The sequence below is a fragment of the Rhinoraja longicauda genome, chromosome 1 (assembly GCF_053455715.1).
Source record: "Rhinoraja longicauda isolate Sanriku21f chromosome 1, sRhiLon1.1, whole genome shotgun sequence".
Lineage (NCBI taxonomy): Eukaryota > Metazoa > Chordata > Chondrichthyes > Rajiformes > Arhynchobatidae > Rhinoraja > Rhinoraja longicauda.
The window spans coordinates 120,866,816-120,888,945 of record NC_135953.1 but is presented as its reverse complement, the minus strand read 5'-3'; the positions used below and the strand labels follow the sequence as shown (position 1 = coordinate 120,888,945).

The 22,130-nt window shown below is 40.4% G+C and overlaps 1 protein-coding gene across 7 annotated transcripts in view; it reads left to right on the top strand.

Moving 5' to 3' along the window:
- Positions 1-22,130, top strand: part of kiaa1109 (KIAA1109 ortholog) — a 292,965-nt gene that overhangs the window by 92,024 nt on the left and 178,811 nt on the right. For all 7 annotated transcript variants that reach the window (XM_078405533.1, XM_078405525.1, XM_078405561.1 and 4 more), the window contains exons 20-24: positions 1,772-1,968; positions 3,321-3,551; positions 10,835-10,972; positions 16,150-16,326; positions 18,394-18,522. In XM_078405533.1, coding sequence (XP_078261659.1) covers positions 1,772-1,968; positions 3,321-3,551; positions 10,835-10,972; positions 16,150-16,326; positions 18,394-18,522 — 872 coding nt within the window. The remainder of the gene's footprint in view (positions 1-1,771; positions 1,969-3,320; positions 3,552-10,834; positions 10,973-16,149; positions 16,327-18,393; positions 18,523-22,130) is intronic.

Genomic DNA, 22,130 nt, shown 5'->3' with positions numbered 1-22,130 from the left:
TCATTTCTGAAAATGATCTCTTTCCTTTTGAGGAATTCCTTCTATGTGATCATAGAGAAAAAGAATTGGCTTCAGCCAATGGGCAGATTTCCTCTGATCTCAATGATGTAATAGCTTTCTTAATGCCACACTTGGTTCAGTACGCCTTTGATGTCAAGGGCAAGCTTTTACTAATGATTAGAACTGAAGTACATTTAGACTGAAAATAGTCGGGTAATTGACCACATTGGTCTGTTTATACTGACTTATGAAAGCAAAATTGATTGGAGTTTTTGAGGATATAGATGGCATCATAAATGATGGAAAGCCTGCGGATGTCGTTTGTTTGGGTTTCCATTTTCTCTGCTACTTACTAGTCACTTTACCACCCTATGGATCCTTCATGGATTTGTGGAAACATACTCTGAGGTCCTTTCTCCAAATTCATTGCCAGTATTTTTCCAACTAGAATTAAATCTGCCGATATATTAAACATATAATAATTCCATTCATATCTTTTGGAAGCCTGAAGTTCTCCCCAACGTAATCAATATTCTTAAATTAGTTATGTATAGGAAAGAACTGCAGATGCTGGTTTAAATCGAAGATAGACACAAAATGCTGGAGTAACAGACTGAAGAAGGGTCTCGACCCGAAATGTCACCCATTCCTTCTCTCCAGAGATGCTGCCTGACCCACTGAGTTACTGCAGCATTTTGTGTCTACCTTCTTAAATCAGTTGTTCATTTTTAATCTGGAATCCTAGTACCCTACTTTAAAATCATTTCCTCCATAAAAATCAAATAATAGTCAAAATATGAATTTTCCTTTAACAAATGATTGTTGAGTATCTTAGGTTGTACTTTCTAAATTATTTATACTGTGAATGATAGGTCTACCACCTTCATTTGATTGACTGACCAGTAATTGGACGGTTCAAACTTAAGTAGCTCATTAGTATCTCTCCCATTCGGAGCGTATTGCAAAATTAGGGTCAAAGCTTTATGGTGTGTTCCACCTTTTTTCCTTTAATATTTGCACCCTTCCTCACGTTCCATCTATCTGGGCCCAGTAATTTAGCTATAGGTCAGGTAATGTTATTTAAAGGGTTGACAGTGGAAAGGCAATGGCAAGCATTTAATAAATAGCATGGATGAATTACAACAATCGTTCATTTTTGCCTAGTTCAAGAATAAAACAGGAAAGGTGGCTTAACTATGGATCTCAAAATCAATTGGGTACAGCATTAGATTGAAGGGGGAAAAATTTCCAAAAGACAAAATATAGCAAGTCTAAGGATTGGGGGTTAGGTTTGTAATTCAGCAAAGTGATGAGATTGGACAAGGTTAATATGGATTTGTGAAAGGAAATTTGTGATTGACTAATCTACAGGAATTTATTGAGATTATAATTCACAGAAAAGATGTGGGAGAATTTGTGAAATATTTACACATTCAGAAAGTTTTCAATAAGAGAGATTAGAGTGCAAAATTGACCCACAAAATATTATAGGGTTTTCTTTTTGCAAGTGGCAGGCAATGACTCGTGGGTACCACGGGGATTGGTGCTGGAACTCCAGCTATTAACATAATAATGATTTGGATGATTAAATCAAATGTAATGTTTCCAAGTTTGCAGATGACACAAAGTTGAGCGGGAGAGTGAACCTTGAAGATATAGAGAAGCATATATGATATGGTCGGACTGACATACCAGTACTAATTTCAATAACAAATTTATCTAGAATATGCTTTTTCATTAAATATATACATTATTTTCTTTCTTAATGTAGTTGAAATGCAGCAGATGACACCCAGATCATCACAAAAGGCTGCAGATCGAATTGTGCATTCTCCTACCGTTTCACAAAAATTACGGATAGATCCAGCTGAACTCTTACCTGATAAACTACATGTGGAACTAGAAATGGCACCAGATTCACAAATCATTCTTTATGGAGCACTGCTTAAAGCATTGTTGTGTATAAAGGTAAAGGTAATTTGTTTCTTCATCTTCTGCTTAAAACAGATTTTCTAAATAATTTGAAACTTCTTGTTTGTCTTTTAAGTCTTGTCCCTTTCAGTGGAGGCAGAGAATGTGGGTATACATTGCAAGAGTACTGTCAATGTTCTGGCTTTTGAGGCTTGACACGAAGTGTCATCAATCTGTTTAGTGCTGGTGATATTGTGAACCCGCTTGTTTATACAGTTACACTTGTCGCAGAGTTGTTACAGAACAAACAGGATTAAGAATTCTTCGTCACTCTTTGTCTGCCTTCCTTTCTTCCTTTGTCTGCACACTCCATTTCCAAGGAAGATTGAAAGTGCAGAGGTGGCAGCTAATGAACAGATTGAAGCAGGTGCTGCTTCCTCTGCTTACTATTATGAGTCTTACTAATTAATGTATGAAAAGAGAAATTGCTAAACTCAATCACCTATCATTTAAATAGCTTGGGTGTGAACAAAGGAAACTCATGACATGCCTGCAATTAGAGATGTGATTTAAGCTACCGGGTACAATTGTGCAGCAGTTTTATTTCAGTATGATTGGGACTATCATACTGTCATGTAAAATAAGTTGTTTTTCTAGTTTAATCTAAAAGAAAAGCTACTTAGCAACTCTTCCATTCATTTTGGTGTATAATTAACTGCATTGTATTTTAATTGCATTTAATCCATATGAAGAAGTAATAACAGTGTTGTGCTTGGAATGTTCTACAGATATAATATTAGATTTTGGCAATAATTGAACTACTGGGTTTCCAGATTGAGTAGTAAAAGCCTAAGACAGGATTAAAAATGAGAAATGTTGGAGAAGTCATAAAAAGACATTTGGTTGAATCTGATTAAAGGAACCATTGATGTGGTTGATATATTGCTTGTTTTTTAAATGTTACAACATGACACTTTGGTAAAGTACCTTGTTGGAAATCAGTGAATATGGTTATAACTGCTGATAATAATGCTTGCCTTACTGTGGAAAGAAAACTTTATTAAATTGCAGAAAACGCTCTCTCAATAATCACTTGGTTTACCTCACCAGATGTTTAAGAAGAACATTTGCACATATCTAGTTCAGATCATAAGAGGATACTATTAATATATTACTGGATTAGACTGTGCATGGAACAGCATGTGCCAATTTAATTAAAAAAATATAAAATTTGGGGGATCATTGAGTCCGAGAGGGCACTTTGGGACATCCAAATTTAAATTTGTTTGTTTTCATCTGAATGTACAATATTCAATTGGATTATTTTTCTGATCTATTGTTGGAATATTACACTTTTGGTTCTGCTGAATAGACTTTTCACACTTGTATATCTTCTTACTTTAAAAAAGGAAAACTACTTTGGAGAAGATGACATGTACACAGATTTTGAGGAAGCTATCACCAGTCCTGTGATGTCATTGTCAACATCTTCTAGTTCTGGGTGGACAGCGGTTGGTGTTGATGAACATGACAAAAAAGAAACCGAGGGTGGAAGTAAACATATTCACCCACTTACACTCCGCCCATGGGATATTTCTGTCCTCATTAATTTATATAAAGTACATGGAAGACTGCCAGTGGTAAGTGAAATGTATTAGTGCTTTAAATAACCTGCTGTTGGACATTTGATTTGCAATGCCACACTTGAAATGAGACATAGTTGTTTATGTTGGTAGAGTGATTATATTATTTGACTAGTATATTCAGCATTTTGGGCAGAAAATTCAGAGATAATTAAATAAATCTGTAAAGTAAAGCCAGTGTCAGTAATGGATTGCTATTTCAAAAATATCTTCCAAGTGAAAGATGTCCTTTCCCATTCTGAACTTTATATGGCCCCAGAACTGCATCAGTTTGATTGATTCATAACCCCTCTCTGAAATGACTTGTCAGGTCATGCAGCTAAATGCCATTTGGAGAGGGGCAATAAATGCTGTCCTGTGAAAATGAAAAATATAATCAGCTTTATTTGCTGTAGCTATCTCTAAAATGAATTTGTGGATTCTGAAGGCACATAAATAGATATTGGCTACATATAATCAGAAAATATCAGAATTTTATTTAATACACATTAAAATTCAAAAACATTCCAATTTAGTGTAAAAGAAATCAAAATGAAAGTGCCAGCTATCAAGCTGTGTGAACATGATGTGGTGGTGGATTTTAAGAAAAATAACTCATTCAAAAATAACTCCCTCTGGAAGGCGACTCTGGGCTGTCAAAGCAGCCACAGCCAGACATAAAAACAGCTTTTTCAGCTTGCCTAGGCTCTCCGGACACGGTAGGGGCCTAGCCGCTGTGTTTAAGAAACATTTCAACTGCTGATTCCTAAACGCTGATCACTTCTCCAGTTTTGAGGTGCAATTAATTAAAGTAGGCCTGGTCTACTTGGTGATTTTAACATTCATCTTTGCTGTCCTACTAAGCCTCTTGTAAGTGAATTTATGCACCTGGTTGAGTCCTTCAATCTGACTCTACTTACCACTGGACCCACTCACAAGCTAGGCCATACACTCGACCTAGTATTATCGTCCGGTTTCCCAATCTGCAATACAGAAATTATTGATGCTTGTCTGTCGGATCACAGCACTGTTATATTTGATGCATCTCTGCCTGTCTCTCCCACCAAATCTCATCTCCCTGTTCATTACTCCGCTACATAAACTCATTGACTGCCAGTAAGTTCTCCGAGGGTCTCATAGCTGCTCCCAACATCTGCACTATTGAGGCTTCTCCCCCCCATCTTAGCACTACTTGCTCTTCCATCCTGGATTCTGTTGCTCCTCTTAAAGTGAAAAAGTCTAAGCCTAAAGGTCGGCCTTGGCTTAATGACACCACCAGAGCCCTAAGAAGGGAGTGCAGAAAATCAGAACGGAGGTGGAAATGTGATAAGCTTCAAATTTCCTTTGAAATTCTGAGAAACAATCTTCTCAAATGCTAGGAAGCAGTAAAGTCAGTGAGAGCAAAATACTTTTCTGACCTTATTTCCAAAAACTCTCACAATTCCAAGGTCCTATTTAGTACTATTACCTCTGTCATATGTCCCGCCTCAAGTACCAGCTTAGTTGGGTCCCCTGCTGAGTGCGAAGAATTCTCTACATTTTTCACGAGCAAAGTTGAGAACATTAGAATGAATATTTCCCCTCCCACCCGTAACCAAGCTGTCTCATTGGTCTGTTCATCTAAATTGGAATGTTTCCAACCCGTCTCTCTATCCTCCCTTGCTAAGCTTGTCTCCACTATGAAACCTGCAACCTGCCCCCTTGACACTGTCCCCACTGCCCTTCTGAAGGATGTCATTGCAATAGCCGGTCTCAGTATCCTCTCTATCATCAACAGTTCTTTAACCACTGGCACTGTTCCCATCTGCTTCAAGCACGCAGTGGTCCAGCCCCTCCTGAAAAAACCTAACCTAGACCCCACCTTGCCTAGCAACTACAGACCTATTTCCAAACTCCCATTCCTGTCAAAAGTCTGTGAAAAGGTAGTTCTAAATTAACTACTGCCTCATCTACACCAAAATACCATCCTGGAAAGTTTACAGTCAGGTTTCAGGGCCCACCACAGCACAGAGTCTGCCTTGTTGAAGGTACACAATGACCTGCTTCTCGCCATCGACACCGGCGACTGTGCAATCTTGCTCCTTCTCGACCTCAGCGCAGCGTTCGATACAGTGGACCACACCATCCTAATTGACCGTCTCCTGTACGGGGTTGGCGTTGTTGGCACTGCCCTGAGCTGGTTCGTTTCCTACCTCAAAAATAGGAGTTTCTCCATCAATATAGGCAATTTCTCCTCTTCCCCAGCCAGCCTCCTGCGGGGTTCCACAAGGCTCCATCCTAGGCCCCATTCTCTTCTCTCTGTACATGTTCCCGCTCGACCAAATCATTCAAAGGCACGGCATTTCTTTCCACTGCTATGCTGATGACACACAGCTTTATCTCCCCATGAAAGTTAGGCCGCGCCGTTGTGTTTGGCTGCCCGTCGTCGTTCACCTAGTCATCCGTGTGTTCTGCAAGCCACCTTGGCCTACGAATGCCTAACTCTCCTGAGCGTCCGAGCCTCCGTCGTCGACTTCTTCATTCCAGGTCCCGGACAAACCTTCTCCCAGCGATCGCTCCTCGATCAACTCCCGGTAGTTGTGCGGGCCCAGCCTTACAGCCATCCCGTACGAACCGCGCTAGGAGGCGGAGTAAACCCTCGGGCGCCTCGGAAAAGCTTAAGAACCTCGCCCGTGCTCGCCCAACATCGGCCTACCTCGCCCAGCGCTCCGAAGTCGGACCTGGTCGGCCTTACCGCTCCATCCACCAGCGCTCCCTCGAGCTCAGGTATGCCGCTCTTTGACCGATCATCCCGGTCCCTGGACTGCCGGCCCGCTGGCTCCCAGCCGGGCCACCTGTGAAGCGCACCGGCGTGGTCTCCTTGAACCTCCGCCCACTGGCGTGGGAGCCGCTACCAGACCGAAGCTTACCTGCTGTCCCTGCTAAAGTGGCCCTGATCAACGCAAGATCCTTACCGAACAAGATCAAGATTCAAGATTCAAGATAGCTTTATTTGTCATCCAATATTGGACGAAATTCAGTCACCCACAGTCCAACAATAAAAGCATTAAATAGGCATTAAAATTACACAACCCCCAAAACACACAAAAAAAAGAAACATCCATCAAAGAAAGAAGACCTTCATCCTCAACGATTTCTTCACCACCCGTGGATTGGACTTCTTATGGTCACAGAAACCTGGCTTAACCCTGGTGAGCTTGCTCCACTCGTGGAACTCTGTCCTAATGACTGTAACTTCTTCAGCTCGGCTAGGCTCTCCGGACGCGGTGGGGGCTTAGCCACTGTGTTTAAGAAACATTTCAACTGCCGCCTCCTGAACGCTGATCATTTCTCCAGTTTCAAGGTGCAACTAATTAAAGTAGGCCTAGCCTATCCCCTCTTAATTGTTCTTGTGTATCGCCCACCAAAAATGCATAAGGACTTCATCACCCAATTTGCTGATCTTATCTCTAACATTTTGCCCAAATTTGACCGGGTCATGATTCTTGGTGATTTAAACATTCATGTTTGCTGTCCTGCTAAGCCTCTTGTGAGTGAATTTATGCACCTAGTTGAGTCCTTCAATCTGACTCTACTTACCACTGGACCCACTCACAAGCGAGGCCATACACTCGACCTAGTGTTATCGTCCAGTTTCCCAATCTGCAATATTGAAATTATTGAGGCTTGTCTGTCGGATCACAGCGCTATTATTTTTGATGCATCTCTGCCTTTCTCTCCCACCAAATCTCATTTCCCTGTTTGTTACTCCCGCTACATAAACTTATTGACTGCCAGTAAGTTCTCCGAGGCTCTCATAGCTGCCCCCAACATCTGCACAATCGAGGCTTCTCCCCCTCATCTCAGCACTGAGGATCTCATCTCTATATTTAATACTACTTGCTCTTCCATCCTGGATTCTGTTGCTCCTCTTAAAATGAAAAAGCCTAAGCCCAAAGGTCGGCCTTGGCTCAATGACACCACCAGAGCCCTAAGAAGGGAGTGCAGAAAATCAGAACGGAGGTGGAAATGTGATAAGCTTCGAATTTCCTTCGAAACAATCTTCTCAAATACCAGGAAGCAGTAAAGTCAGTGAGAGCACAATATGTTTCCGACCTTATCTCCAAAAACTCTCATAATTCCAAGGTCCTATTTAGCGCTATTACCTCTGACATATGTCCCGCCTCCAGTACCAGCTTAGTTGGGCCCCCTGCTAAGTGCGAAGAATTCTCTAAATTTTTCACTAGCAAAGTTGAGAACATTAGAATGAATATTTCCCCTCCCACCCGTGACCTAACTGTCTCACTGGTCTGTTCATCTAAATTGGACTGTTTCCAACCCGTCACTATCCTCCCTTGCAAAGCTTGTCTCCACTATGAAACTTGCAACCTGCCCCCTTGACGCTGTCCCCACTGCCCTTCTGAAGGATGTCATTGCAATAGCCGGTCCCAGCATCCTCTCTATCATCAACAGTTCTCTGGCCACTGGCACTGTTTCAAGCACGCGGTGGTCCAGCCCCTCCTGAAAAAACCTAACCAAGACCCCACCTTGCCGAGCAACTACAGACCCATTTCCAAACTGCCATTCCTGTCAAAAGTCCTTGAAAAGGCTATTCTAAATCAATTACTGCCTTACCTACACCAAAATACCATCCTGGAAAGTTTCCAGTCAGGTGTCAGGGCCCACCACAGCACAGAGTCTGCCTTGTTGAAGGTACACAATGACCTGCTTCTCGCCATCGACGCTGGCGATTGTGCAATCTTGCTCCTTCTCGACCTCAGCGCAGCGTTTGATACAGTGGATAACACCATCCTTATTGACCGTCTCCGGTACGGGGTTGGCGTTGTTGGCACTGCCCTGAGCTGGTTCGTTTCCTACCTCAAAAATAGGAGTTTCTCCATCAACATAGGCAATTATTCCTCTTCCCCAGCTAGCCTCTCCTGCGGGGTTCCACAAGGCTCCATCCTAGGCCCCATTCTCTTCTCTCTATACATGCTCCCCCTCGGCCAAATCATTTAAAGGCACGGCATTTCTTTCCACTGCTATGCGGATGACACACAGCTTTATCTCCCCCTGAAACCCAACAACCGGTTAAATTTAATCAGCCTCATGCACTGCCTTTAGGGCATAAAATGTTGGATGGCACAGAACTTCCTTCAGTTAAACAAGAGCAAGTCTGAGGTCATCCTATCCGCCCCCCCACCCCCTGGACTCCATCAAAACGATAACAGGCAGCCTTGGTAGCCTATCCTCCTTAGTCAAACCTCATGTTAAAAACCTTGGCGTGATATTTGACTCTGCTTTTAAGTTTGACAAGCAAGTTAACTCTGTGGTAAAAACCAGTTTCTTCCAGCTTCGTACCATAGCTAAAATCAAACCATTCCTCCAATTTGACGATCTTAAAAAAATCATCCTCGCATTCATTTCCTCCCGCCTGGACTACTGCAACTCCCTATACACTGGGATCAGCCAATCATCCCTGTCCCGCCTGCAATTGGTCCAAAACGCCGCAGCGAGACTCCTGACGGGTACCCGTAAAAGGGACCACATTACCCCGATTCTGGCCTCTCTCCACTGGCTCCCAGTACGGTACAAAATCGATTTCAAGCTCCTCCTCTTTGCATCCAAAGCCCTAAACGGGCTTGCCCCCCCCCCCCCCCCCCCCATTATCAAAAATCTTCTAACCCACCACTCAATCTCTAGGTCCCTTAGGTCGGCCGACTTGGGGCTACTGACTGTCCCGCGGTCTAGGCTTATGCTCAGGGGTGACCGCGCTTTTGCGGTTGCAGCTCCTAGACTGTGGAACAGCATCCCACTCCCCATCAGAACTGCCCCCTCCATCGACTCCTTTAAATCCAGGCTCAAAACCTACTTCTATCCCCTAGCGTTTGAGGCCCTCTGAGGGGGTGCTGTAAACTGTTTATGTATGTGTTGTTTGGTTTGTGAGCTATTGTATGTTTTTTAGTACCTGCACTGATGTACAGCACTTTGGTCAATGTGGGTTGTGTTTAAATGTGCTAATCAAATAAGATTGACTTGACTTGACTTTTCTCCACGAGTAGTAGTTCTACTCAATAACTAAAGTCTGTAGTCTCTTTTTTGCTTTGTTTTATTTTCACCCACATGTTTAGACCGTAATGTTGTGGTTTCATTGTTTTGATGTGGTTATGCTTTATTCTTAATTGTTAACTGTCTGTTTGTGTTGTCATTTTTGAGCAGAGCACCAAGGCACATTCCTTGTATATGCATACTTGGCCAATAAACTTATTCATTCATTCATTCATTCATTCATTCATTCATTCAAATTATCAATGTAGAAGCTGTTGAGTTTTTGATTTTAAAGGAAAAATTGAAATGAAATGAGGCTGACCTCTGTGCTTGTTGGTGACGCTTCCACTCCAATCATGTGTGTTCTGAGGTTGCTGATGAAGCTTAAATCGCCTAAGGGGGACAGGCCCTTAACAAATTTGGCAGCAAGTGCACAAAATGAAACAAAGATAGCGTTCCAGGTCGAAGATCTTTCATCAGAAACATTAAGTCAGTTTCTCTTTCCACAGATGATTTCTGACCTGTTGATTGTTTCCAGCACTGCACTTTCTGCATTTAGTGTAGAGGAACATAGATAAGTAGGTAAAAAGTTGGTAAATAATGTATAAATGGGAGGAAATCAGATGTTTTTCACTTTGCAAGAAATTAGGACAGAATATTTTTTAATTTGAGAGTTAATGAGTCAGTGGTCGCTAATTTGGCTCTTCATTCATTTGAGAACCCACCGAATCAGAGTGAAAACAAGTAATTTTGAATCCTAAGAATTAAGACAGCATGCTGCTATACCCAGGGGTCTAGATATTCTTACACATGAATCTCATGTAAAGGCCATTAGAATCCAGATGTTCCTGGAGGGGATTAAACAGTGCTTAATTGATGTAGAAACAATGAACTACAGATGCTGGTTTGCATAATTGTGTGAGCAGTTTGAATACTTATTACCTTTCAATATAATGTGATTTGATTCTTCTTGACAGTTAAAGTTGGTAATTCAAGACTGAATCCAGTTGAACCACTATTATCACTTTGCCGTTTGTATGCACGCGTAATATATTTTGTACACACACACACAAGGCAGATGAGTGCCCTGTGTACACTATACTTTATGTACACACACAAGCCTATATTAATACCTCCTAGTTCAATAACGGAGATAAGCAGATTAGCAAAGTATCACTTATTACTTTGCTTATTACTAAGACTACTAAGTTGTATAAATTTACATGATTAAGAGTTAGAGTTAACTCAATAGTTTGATGTTTTGATGTTTTCAGCATTGCAGTGGGGATGGTTCAGAGTGTCCCACAGCTTTCCTGGAGAGGCTTTGTTTTGAAATGAAGAAGGGTTACAAGGAGACAATGTTGCAGCTTATATTGTCACCTGTTTACATTTTTGTAAGCGACAACTACCCGGTAAGAAACCCAATAAAACACTCATTAGTGCAAGTACTATGTTGGTGAATGTCTGTGCCTATTTTAATTTTGTTTAAGTTATTACTCTCTTGAGTGATGAAATGTTGAATGAAGCATAATTGACTTGGAAATCTTTAGCCTCATTTTTGTAATGTGAAAACTTTGTATGATTGTGCTCCTGAACTGATCTGCATGTGTTGAAAAAAAAATCACTATTTCGTATCACAACGAGCATGCAACAGGGTAGCGCCTACGATTTGGCAAATGATTTCATGTATAAAAGCTGCATATTCCCTGATTATTTCCGTGTAAATTTCAAAACAACAGGGCTTCATACTGTAAAAATTCACTCCTCTTGTCAGTGAGACCTCAGAGGAAAGAGAAGAAAAGGAATCCACGGTATAATGACTGATTTCTAAAGTTATTTTTTGATGACATTTATTCCCAGATAATGGTGGGTTTGTGCTGAGGGGCCCAGGAGCAGACATTTGTAACTGAAAGTCTGATTTCCAGGAACAAAATCAATCTTGACCAAATGATATGTCAAGAGGAGTTCTTGAACTCATGCACATCACACATCTATACCTTATTGATTTCTGCAATAACTACAATAAGCAAAGGATGCAATGAACAAAGCTTCGAAAATTAAAAAAAACTGCAAATGCTGGAATGTGAAACCAAAATCTGAATGCTGGAAGAACCGAGCATGTCAAGCAGCATCTGTGGAGGCAAAAGTTGTATCATCACTGATGAGAAAGAGATAAGATTGTCACTCAATGGCTATGTGGGAGAGGGGTGGGGCTGAGGCGGGTGGGTGATAGGTGGAACCAAATGGAGGGAGAGGATGATAGGCAGGTTATACCAGGTGTGTAGTACCAGATTGTAGCAAGGAGTGGATGGGAAAGGTGAATAAAGGACTAAGAGACCTTTGTGGACAGATGAGTGTGCGTGGGATAAGAAATCAGGGGGTGTGAGTCTTTTGAAAATTGGTATGAGCATTGAATTTTCCAATTTCAGGTAACTCACCCCCTTAGAGTTCTTCTCCCACACAGTTATCTGTCCAGTTAGGTTCCCTCTCTCTTTGTTCACTTTTCTCCTTCCCCTTCCCCCCCCCACTCCCTCTCCTCCACCCGCCCATCATGCCTGCGCTCTCCCTCACCTAGTTCTACCTATCATACCTCTGCCATACTCCTCTCACAGACTAATACAGTATATACTAGTAAACTTTCCTCATACTGTTTAGCTCTGATGCAGAGTATTGACCAAAATGATGACAAGACACTTTTTACCTCCTCGAACGCTGCTTGATTCTCTGAGTTCTTCCGGCATTCTGTTTTGAACAAAGCTTAAAAAGACACAAAAGTGCTGGATTAACTTAACAAGTCAGGCAGCATCTTTGGAGAACACGAATAGGTGATGTTGCAGGTCGTGACTCTTCTTAGATAAAGTATACAAAGCTTATTTGTCCATTAGCTTTATATGTCTTGAAGCGTCTATTTTTTTCACCCTCCTATGCAACCATGCATATGCCATTGCTTAATGCCACCAGTTCCATTACCACTTTGAAAGAGCAAAGAAACATGTTGAAGGAGCATGTGGCACAGAGAGAGACATTGGACACTTTGATTACCTCAGGCAGGAGGGATTGTGGCAGTTTATACATCTACGTAGTCCAGGAGAACTTGGATGACAACCTCAGCATGGAGGCATTTTATGTAAAACACCTGAAGAAGGGGCACGACCCGAAACGTCACCCATTCCTTCTCTCCAGAGATGATGCCTGTCCCGCTGAGTTAATTTCTCTTGTGAAATGATTGGAGCTTTGTTGGGCCTAACTGACTAATGGGACAAGGTGAAGAGCAAGGAAGAGAAAATCTCTTGGCATTGACAGGAGGGTTTGTGAAGTCGGGAAAGGATTCTGTGCATGGGCCTTTCAGCAACTGCCCTGGTGGCATGTGTGTAGGCTATATGAAGTCTTAGCCTCCACATAATCTGATGCTGATCTAAGTAGAGTTGTGATCTTTGCTACCCGAGGCCAGGTCGCTGCTCCTCAAGAACAGTGAGATATAATGCTTGTTAACAACTTGCTATTATTGAGCAATGAGATGCCACCAGGAACAGCAAGGTAGCACTTGTGAGATGTTAACTCTTTTGGAGGACATAGAATTGTTTTCCTCTGCAAAGGGGAAATCATGCTTGACTAATTTTCTGGAATGTTTTGAGGATGTAACTAGGAAAATTGACAGGGGAGAGCCGGTGGATGTGGTGTACCTCGACTTTCAGAAAGCCTTCGACAAGGTCCCATACAGGAGATTAGAGGGCAAAATTAGAGCACATGGTATTGCGGGTAATTGGTTGACAGACAGAAAGCAAAGAGTGAGGATAAATGGGTCCCTTTCAGAATGGCAGGCAGTGACTAGTGGGGTACCGCAAGGCTCGATGCTGGGTCCGCAGCTATTTACAATATACATTAATGGCTTGGATGAAGGGATTAAAAGTACCATTAGCAAATTTGCAGATGATACAAAGCTGGGTGGTAGTGTGAGCTGTGAGGAACATGCTATGAGGTTGCAGGGTGACTTGGACAGGTTGTGTGAGTGGGCGGATGCATGGCAGATGCTGTTTAATGTGGATAAGTGTGAGGTTATCCACTTTAGTGGTAAGAATAGGAAGGCAGATTATTATCTGAATGGTGTCAAGTTAGGAAAAGGGGACGTACAACGAGATCTGGGTGTCCTAGTGCATCAGTCACTGAAAGGAAGCATGCAGGTACAGCAGGCAGTGAAGAAAGCCAAATGGAATGTTGGCCTTCATAACAATAGGAGTTGAGTATAGGAGCAAAGAGGTATTCTGCAGTTGTACAGGGCCCTAGTGAGACCGCACCTGGAGTACTGTGCAGTTTTGTCTCCAAATTTGAGGAATGATATTCTTGTTAGTGAGGGCGTGCAGCGTAGGTTTACTAGGTTAATTCCCGGAATTGCGGGACTATCATATGTTGAAAGACTGGAGCAGCTAGGCTTGTATACACTGGAATTTAGAAGAATGAGATGGGATCATCGAAACATATAAGATTATTAAGGGGTTGGACATGTTAGAGGCAGGAAACATGTTCCCAATGTTGGGGGAGTCCAGAACCAGGGGCCACAGTTTAAGAATAAGGGGTAGGTCATTTAGAATGGAGATGAGGAAAAACTTTTTCAGTCAGAGAGTTGTAAATCTGTGGAATTCACTGCCTCAGAAGGCAGTGGAGGCCAGTTCTCTGAATGCATTCAAGAGAGAGCTAGATAGAGCTCTTGAGGATAGCGGAGTCAGGGGGTATGGGGAGAAGGCAGGAACGGGGTACTGATTGAGAATGATCAGCCATGCTCACATTGAATGGTGGTGCTGGCTCGAAGGGCCGAATGGCCTACTCCTGCACCTATTGTCTACCACAATGAATCACTTAACACTTACAAACCTACTTTAAATTACATCTGCCCTCTGAATGCCAATTTCATCACATTGTCTATGTTCTTCTAGTCTTTTTACTAAATCCTCACTGTTTATTGTATATGTCACTTTGAAACTTTGAAAAGATATGCTGATTGCCTAAGTGTTAATCCCTGTGAAAATGAATGGGTAATGAACTGCACAAACAAATCAAGTCAAAGTTGTATAACTTGTCTGGTTTCCATGCCATTGAAATGAAGGAGAGTTTTTGCTGGACTTCCTTGATTTGATTTGCCATTATTATATCCCCAGCTGAGGATTCAACACGACAGATGGAGAACATTCTATTTGCCAAGGTTTATTCAGGCTTTTTAAACCTCCCTTGACCCTATTGCTACTCCTAAGAAATGGGAATGTACCTAGAAATGTACTTGATCATGTACGTAGGCCAAACAACAGCTACTAACATTGGGTTCATAAAAAAATCGTAGAATTTTTGGTTGATGAACATTCCATTTGTGATTTTTGCTCTCCACATTGAATTAGTTTTGATAATGTGAGTATAATCATTCTGCAGTACCTCTGAGCAGGAATGTTAAATGTATATAGCCCACACTGGTAGTATAATAGGGAATGGGTAAAATAAAGGAAACTTTGCAATACCAACTATCAATGCATTATTTGTAATGGTCTAATAACTATGCCCTGAAAACTCTTTGTTCACCTGGATCAAAAGGGGGAGTTTTCTGCAGTGCCTTGTGTAATAAAATTACAATATTTCTTTGTGCAAAAATCAAACTTATTAATTATCAATGCTATGGGAATCTCTCTTAAGCCCACCACAACAATTTACTTCAGCTCTTCTGAATCCAAGGACTTCAAAGATGTGGATATTGAATCTGGGTTGATGCAACAATACATAATGTTATGAATTATGCAAAACCAAGGAGAAATCAAGTAGGCTGGTTGATGACCTATTAGAAAAGGTGAAAAGCAGCAAATGAATATTAAAGTATTGAAATACATTTCTCTGTATTAGATATTTTATGAAAAAAGTCAGCAAGAGAAAAATAAAGGTTACAATGTATTTAATATATCACAACCAGGGTCATATCACACCTGATTATGAGTTATAACATCCAACAAGTAATAAAGTTTGGGACTCTAATATATTAAATAAATGCAAATTCTTGTCTGTATTCACTTTAGAGCAGCTTTATATGTTTACTAACTTTAGGCTATTCTTGTCTTTAGAATATTTGTCTATTTTTCCATCTGCTGTTATGCTCAGGTTATTAATTTGTGCATGTATCTTAAAATTTCACTTTCAATCCTTAATTTAACATCGGCTTTGCTAATAAGGGCAGTGTTAATGCCCCTGAAAAGATAATGCTAACCGTGAGCATTATGTGATGAATGTATTCTTATAGATATAAGTTTAAAATATTTTTCCATGGGTAACAAAGGTACGTACTGTGATGTATTTCCAGGTATAAAACATGGCAAAGGAATATAAAGGCGGAGGATTCCCTGCTACATAACTTTCCTTTTATGACTAATCGCCGAAGGTTGTAGGTTTTGGAGGTCATTGAAAACGTTTTGGCAGCTAGTGTCGTGTGCATCTAGTTAATGAAATGCAGCACAGTGGATATAGTACATAATGCACTTGATGTTGACATTCATCCATATTAATTTTGCATTTTAACATTTGCATACATAGGATTGATTTGTATCTTTCTTCTTGATAGAGGCCATCAGTGGATGGACTGCTACGCGAAGGTCACATCAGCCTGTCGGGAATGCAGCTTCGAGCCCATGCCATGTTCTCAGCAGAAGGGCTGCCACTTTGTTGTACAACATTGGAATATGCATGGCTGATTGATGTGCAAGCAGGCCTGCTCACAGCAAAAGTGACTTTACCACAGGTAGTTTATCAGACTCATGGTGAACTAACTTGGGGTTATCTTTTTATTTTTGAAGTGTTTTACTTTGATCTGGGAAGATAAAGATCTAAAAAAAATGGATGCTACCTAGCCATCCTCTTTCAACTCATAAGACTTTGCCTTCCATCACAGTGAGGGTATGCCTAGAGCAATCACTGTGATGGCTGTTTTGTGTAAAAAATTGTATCTGTGTGTCTTGTGTTCTTTAATGTCTACTGCTGGACCCTGACGTGAGAGGACGCTGGCGTTGATTATTCGCCGCTTTTCCGTCAGGATAGTTTGTCTGTTTGTCTGTTTGTTTCTATGTTAATTGTATTTGTAAAGCGCTTTGTGCATGTGTTAAGGCGCTATATAAAATAAATATATTATTATTATTATTATTATAATTTTATACACTCAATTAAATCCTCCCAGCCTCTGTTTTAGGATAAACAATTCCAGCCTACCTAATCATCGCATCTTATTAAAATTTCCCAATCTTTGCCACATACTTGAAAATATCCCCTGTTCTCTCTAATGCAGTCCTCTTGTCCCTGTAACAATGACCAGAACCTACGCAATACCTAACTGTAACACTAACTAGTGTTTTATATTGAAAGTAGAAACAAAATGCTGGAGTAACTCAGCGGGTCAGGTAGCATCTCTGGAGAGAAGGAATAGGTGACTTTTTGGGTCGAGAAATAGTGCTTTATGTTGTTCTCTTATGTCCTATCAACTCTGCATCAGCCAATAATTCTACAAATAGAGGAAGGTAAAAAACATTGAACCTTTTTCATAATGATTACAACACAAATTTTAATCACTTGGTAGTCAGTTGCAGACAGCTAGAAGCAAATCAAGAATACTTATTTCCTGTGATCTAAAATGTGATCAAAGTTGTATGATACAGAATAAAAGGGGTTAGAAATGAATTCAAACTGAATTTATAAAGTAAGATTTGAGTTTTCACATATGTTGCCTTGGTTTTATTTTCACTGCTGATACGAATTTTCTTTTGAAGTTGCTTTTGCAACTTTGTGCTGCTTTGGGTGTCATCAAAATGTTTAACGTTTCTGTTTGAATATTCGAAGAATGATTACAACCAAAATTGCAAGAGGGGAAAAAATGGTCTGTTTCCTGGTATATTAATTTTGCGATTGTATTTAATCTGTTAAGCTTATAAAATCAATAAAAAAGTGACAGCAGGCTGGTTGGCTCGTATGATGTGTGTGTATATATATATATATATATGTGTCAAAAACAATTTTACTTATCAAGTCACAAGAGTAGTGTAGCAGATTAATCAAAGCTGTTAGTGGGCTACAATTTTGATTGCCCTGGGGTGGTCTCTTGCAATTAAGTGCTAAAACATGTTGTTTTTTTAATATTAAATAACAGCAGGTAGCTGCTTGTAGAGGTTGCTAAGTGTCTGCTCAGAGCCCTTTTCTGAAGTAGGGTGCAATAATTTGGGTGAAACCTCCTCATGTCAGATAAATTATCTACAAATTCATATGTTTAATTTCAAAGAAAACATTCAAAGAAGTAGTACCAGGCTAGAACTGCTCATATTGTTTAGAATAAACAAAGAACTGCGGGTGCTGATTAATGCTCAAAAGGACACAAAGTGCTAGAGTAACTCAGCAGGTAAGGTAGCATCCCTGGTGAACATGGATAGTTGACGTTTCAGGTCAAGGCCCTTCTTCAGCCTCAACGTCTTCAGCATCCATTGCATTATGCTTGTATCAAGTATTGGTATCATTCTTAAAGGAAAATTATTTTTAATGCTTTACATTAATTGTAAAAAGCAATTTTTTTGCAAAAAAATAAGGAATTTAAATAGCTTGTTAGATTTTTCAAATGTAAGTGGCTTTGAATGCTCAATAAGTGGGTAAATGGCTGATCAAAGGTGCTTCCTTTAGACATATAAATCAAGCTTGAATCATTTGGCCAAAGAATAACTTGTACTGTTTTGTTTCACTAATGTGGTGTGGAATAGCATTGCAATTTTTAAGTTTATATATTTCTGAGAAGTATAAGCTACAAAGTTCACTATGTTTTTATCTCTTACAGTTGGCAACATTATTTGAGTGGGGACAAACATTTATCTTTCACGTGATGTGTCAAGAATATGAATTAGAAAGGCCCAAATCTCTTGTTATATGTCAACATGGAGTTGATCAGCGTTTCTGTGATTTTAAGGTAATTAAATTGAAGAATCACTAACCTATGTTATTTAGTCAAAAGAATCGTGATCCGTGGTTCATTCTGTCAAGACTAAACAGGCATCTGGGAGAGCAATCTCATCAATCTTTATTTCCCTGGACTTCATTCCATATAACCATATAACCATATAACAACTACAGCACGGAAACAGGCCCGTTCGGCCCTACCAGTCCACGCCGACCACTCTCTCTGACCTAGTCTCATCTACCTGCTCTCAGACTATAACCCTCTAATCCCCTCTTATCCATATACCTATCCAATTTACTCTTAAATAATAAAATCGAGCCTGCCTCCACCACTTCCACCGGAAGCCCATTCCATACAGCCACCACCCTCTGAGTAAAGAAGTTACCCCTCATGTTACCCCTAAACTTTTGTCCCTCAATTCTGAAGCTATGTCCCCTTGTTGGAATCTTCCCCACTCTCAAAGGGAAAAGCCTACCCACGTCAACTCTGTCCGTCCCTCTTAAAATTTAAAAAACCTCTATCAAGTCCCCCCTCAACCTTCTACGCTCCAAAGAATAAAGACCCAACCTGTTCAACCTCTCTCTGTAGCTTAAGTGCTGAAACCCTGGCAACATTCTAGTAAATCTCCTCTGTACCCTCTCCATTTTGTCGATATCCTTCCTATAATTTGGCGACCAGAACTGCACACCATACTCCAGATTCGGCCTCACCAATGCCCTGTACAATTTTAACATTACATCCCAACTTCTATATTCGATGCTCTGATTTATAAAGGCAAGCATACCAAACGCTTTCTTCACCACCCTATCCACATGAGATTCCACCTTCAGGGAACAATGCACAGTTATTCCCAGATCCCTCTGTTCCACTGCATTCCTCAATTCCTTACCATTTACCCTGTACGTCCTATTTTGATTTGTCCTACCAAAATGCAGCACCTCACACTTATCAGCATTAAACTCCATCTGCCATCTTTCAGCCCACCCTTCCAAAAGGCCCAAGTCTCTCTGTAGACTTTGAAACTCTACTTCATTATTAACTACACCACCTATCTTAGTATCATCTGCATATTTACTAATCCAATTTGCCACACCATCATCCAGATCATTAATGTAAATGACAAACAACAGTGGACCCAACACAGATCCTTGGGGTACTCCACTAGACACTGGCCTCCAACCTGACATACAATTGTCAACCATTACCCTCTGGTATCTCCCATTCAGCCATTGTTGAATCCATCTTGCAACCTCACTATTAATACCCAACGATTTAACCTTCTTAATCAACCTTCCATGTGGAACCTTGTCAAATGCCTTACTGAAGTCCATATAGACAACATCCACAGCCTTGCCCTTATCAATTTCCCTGGTAACCTCTTCAAAAAATTCAAGAAGATTAGTCAAACATGACCTTCCAGGCACAAATCCATGTTGACTGTTTCTAATCAGGCCTTGTTTATCCAAATAATTATATATATTGTTCCTAAGTATCTTTTCCATTAATTTTCCCACCACAGACGTCAAACTAACAGGTCTATAATTGCTAGGTTTACTTTTAGAACCTTTTTTAAACAAAGGCACAACATGCGCAATGCGCCAATCTTCCGGCACCATCCCCGTTTCTAATGATGTTTGAAATATTTCCGTCATAGCCCCTGCTATTTCTGCACTAACTTCCCTCAATGTCCTAGAGAATATCCTATCAGGACCTGGAGACTTATCCACTTTTATATTTTTCAAAAGTGTCCGTACCTCCTCTTCTTTAATCCTCATAATTTCCATCACTACTCTACTTGTTTCGCTTACCTCACATAATTCAATATCCTTCTCCTCGGTGAATACCGAAGAAAAGAAATTGTTTAATATCTCCCCCATTTCTTCCGGCTCAGCACATAGCTGTCCACTCTGACTCTCTAATGGACCAATTTTTTCTCTCGCTATCCTTTTGCTATTGACATATCTGTAGAACCCCTTGGGGTTTACTTTTACATTACTTGCCAAAGCAGCCTCATATCTTTTTTTCGCTTTTCTAATTTCCTTCTTAAGATTCCTTTTACATTCTTTATATTCCTCAAGAACCTCATTTACTCCCTGCCGCTTATATTTATTGTATATCTCCCTCTTTTTCCGAACCAAGTGTCCAATTTCCCTGGAAAACCACGGCTCTTTCAAATTATTATTCTTTCCTTTCCACCGAACAGGGACATAAAGACTCTGTACTCTCAAAATTTCACCTTTAAATATCCTCCATTTCTCTATTATATCCTTTTCATAAAACAAAAAGTTCCATTTCACTCCTTTTAAATCCTTTCTCATCTCCTCAAAATTAGCCTTTCTCCAATCCAAAATCTCAACCCTTGGTCCAGATTTGACCTTCTCCATAATTATATTGAAACTATAATAAAATAATCCAAAATAATCCGTCAAGTACCCATCCAACTACCTTTTGAAATCCATGATTGATTTTGTTCCCTCTTTTTAAGCAAGTACAGTTCAGTTTCTAAATACACAGATTTTTTTTTTAAATCTCCCTTAACTACTAATGGAAATAGCTTATCTTTATTTACCCAATTTAAATTAGTCAAGATCTTGTATACCTCCACCAAACCTTCTTTCCAATTCCTTTGCTCCAGGGAAAACAACCCTGATTATTCCAGTCTAACTTTGTAACTGAACCACCTCATCCTTTGAACCCTAGTCCTTTCAAATAAATCAGTTTTGCAGCTCCGCTTGGGCTTTCACATCTTTACAAGAGTGATTTGTCCAGAATTTGATGTGATAATCTCATTATGACTAAACCAGTGCACCACACTTTATGGCAGCCAATATCTTATTGGCAATGCTGGCTGTTCGTTAGGTCAACACAAAAAGCTGGAGTAACTCAGCGGGTCAGGCAGCATCTCTGGAGAGAAGGAATGGGTGACGTTTCGGGTCGAGACCCTTCTTCAGTCTGAAGAGTTCCTCTGCTGAGTTACTCCAGCATTTTGTGTCTACCTTCAATTTAAACCAGCGTCTGCAGTTCTTTCCTACACTGGCTGTTCTTTAATCATGTTCTTCCATTTTTTAAGCACATATGCGCTAAGGTCACCCTATTCCTTTAAAAATGTGCCTTTCGGTCAATGTTTTCTTTTTTTCTCCCCCATGAAGTGTATCCCTAAATTCAGTTTCATCTGTCACTTAAGGTGACCGTTTAGCCAGCTTAGCTATGTCTTCTTGCAGTGTTACTATTGTCATCACCATGCTTCCAGATTTTGTGCCATTCAAACGATTAGAAATTTGGAAATTTTGATTGCTCACTTGTGTCTAAATTATTAAAATAGATTAAAAAGCACTATCCCCCAGAAGACAATTTATCACTACACTGTGCTTTTTGCCTTTAAGACGTTTCCTATCCATGCTGATGCTGAGCCTTTAATTTCATGTATTTCAATTTTGTGAGGCAGCACTTGTCTTTGTTTTGGGACCTTGTCTCGGAAGCTGGAATATCATGAAGGAAATGTCCACTTAATTCCCTTCATAACATCATCTCTTGCTGCAAAATAAATTCATTTGTTACTCAAACATGACATGCTTTCACCAAATTCCTGTTGGCTCTCCTTCATCAACTTTTCTGAT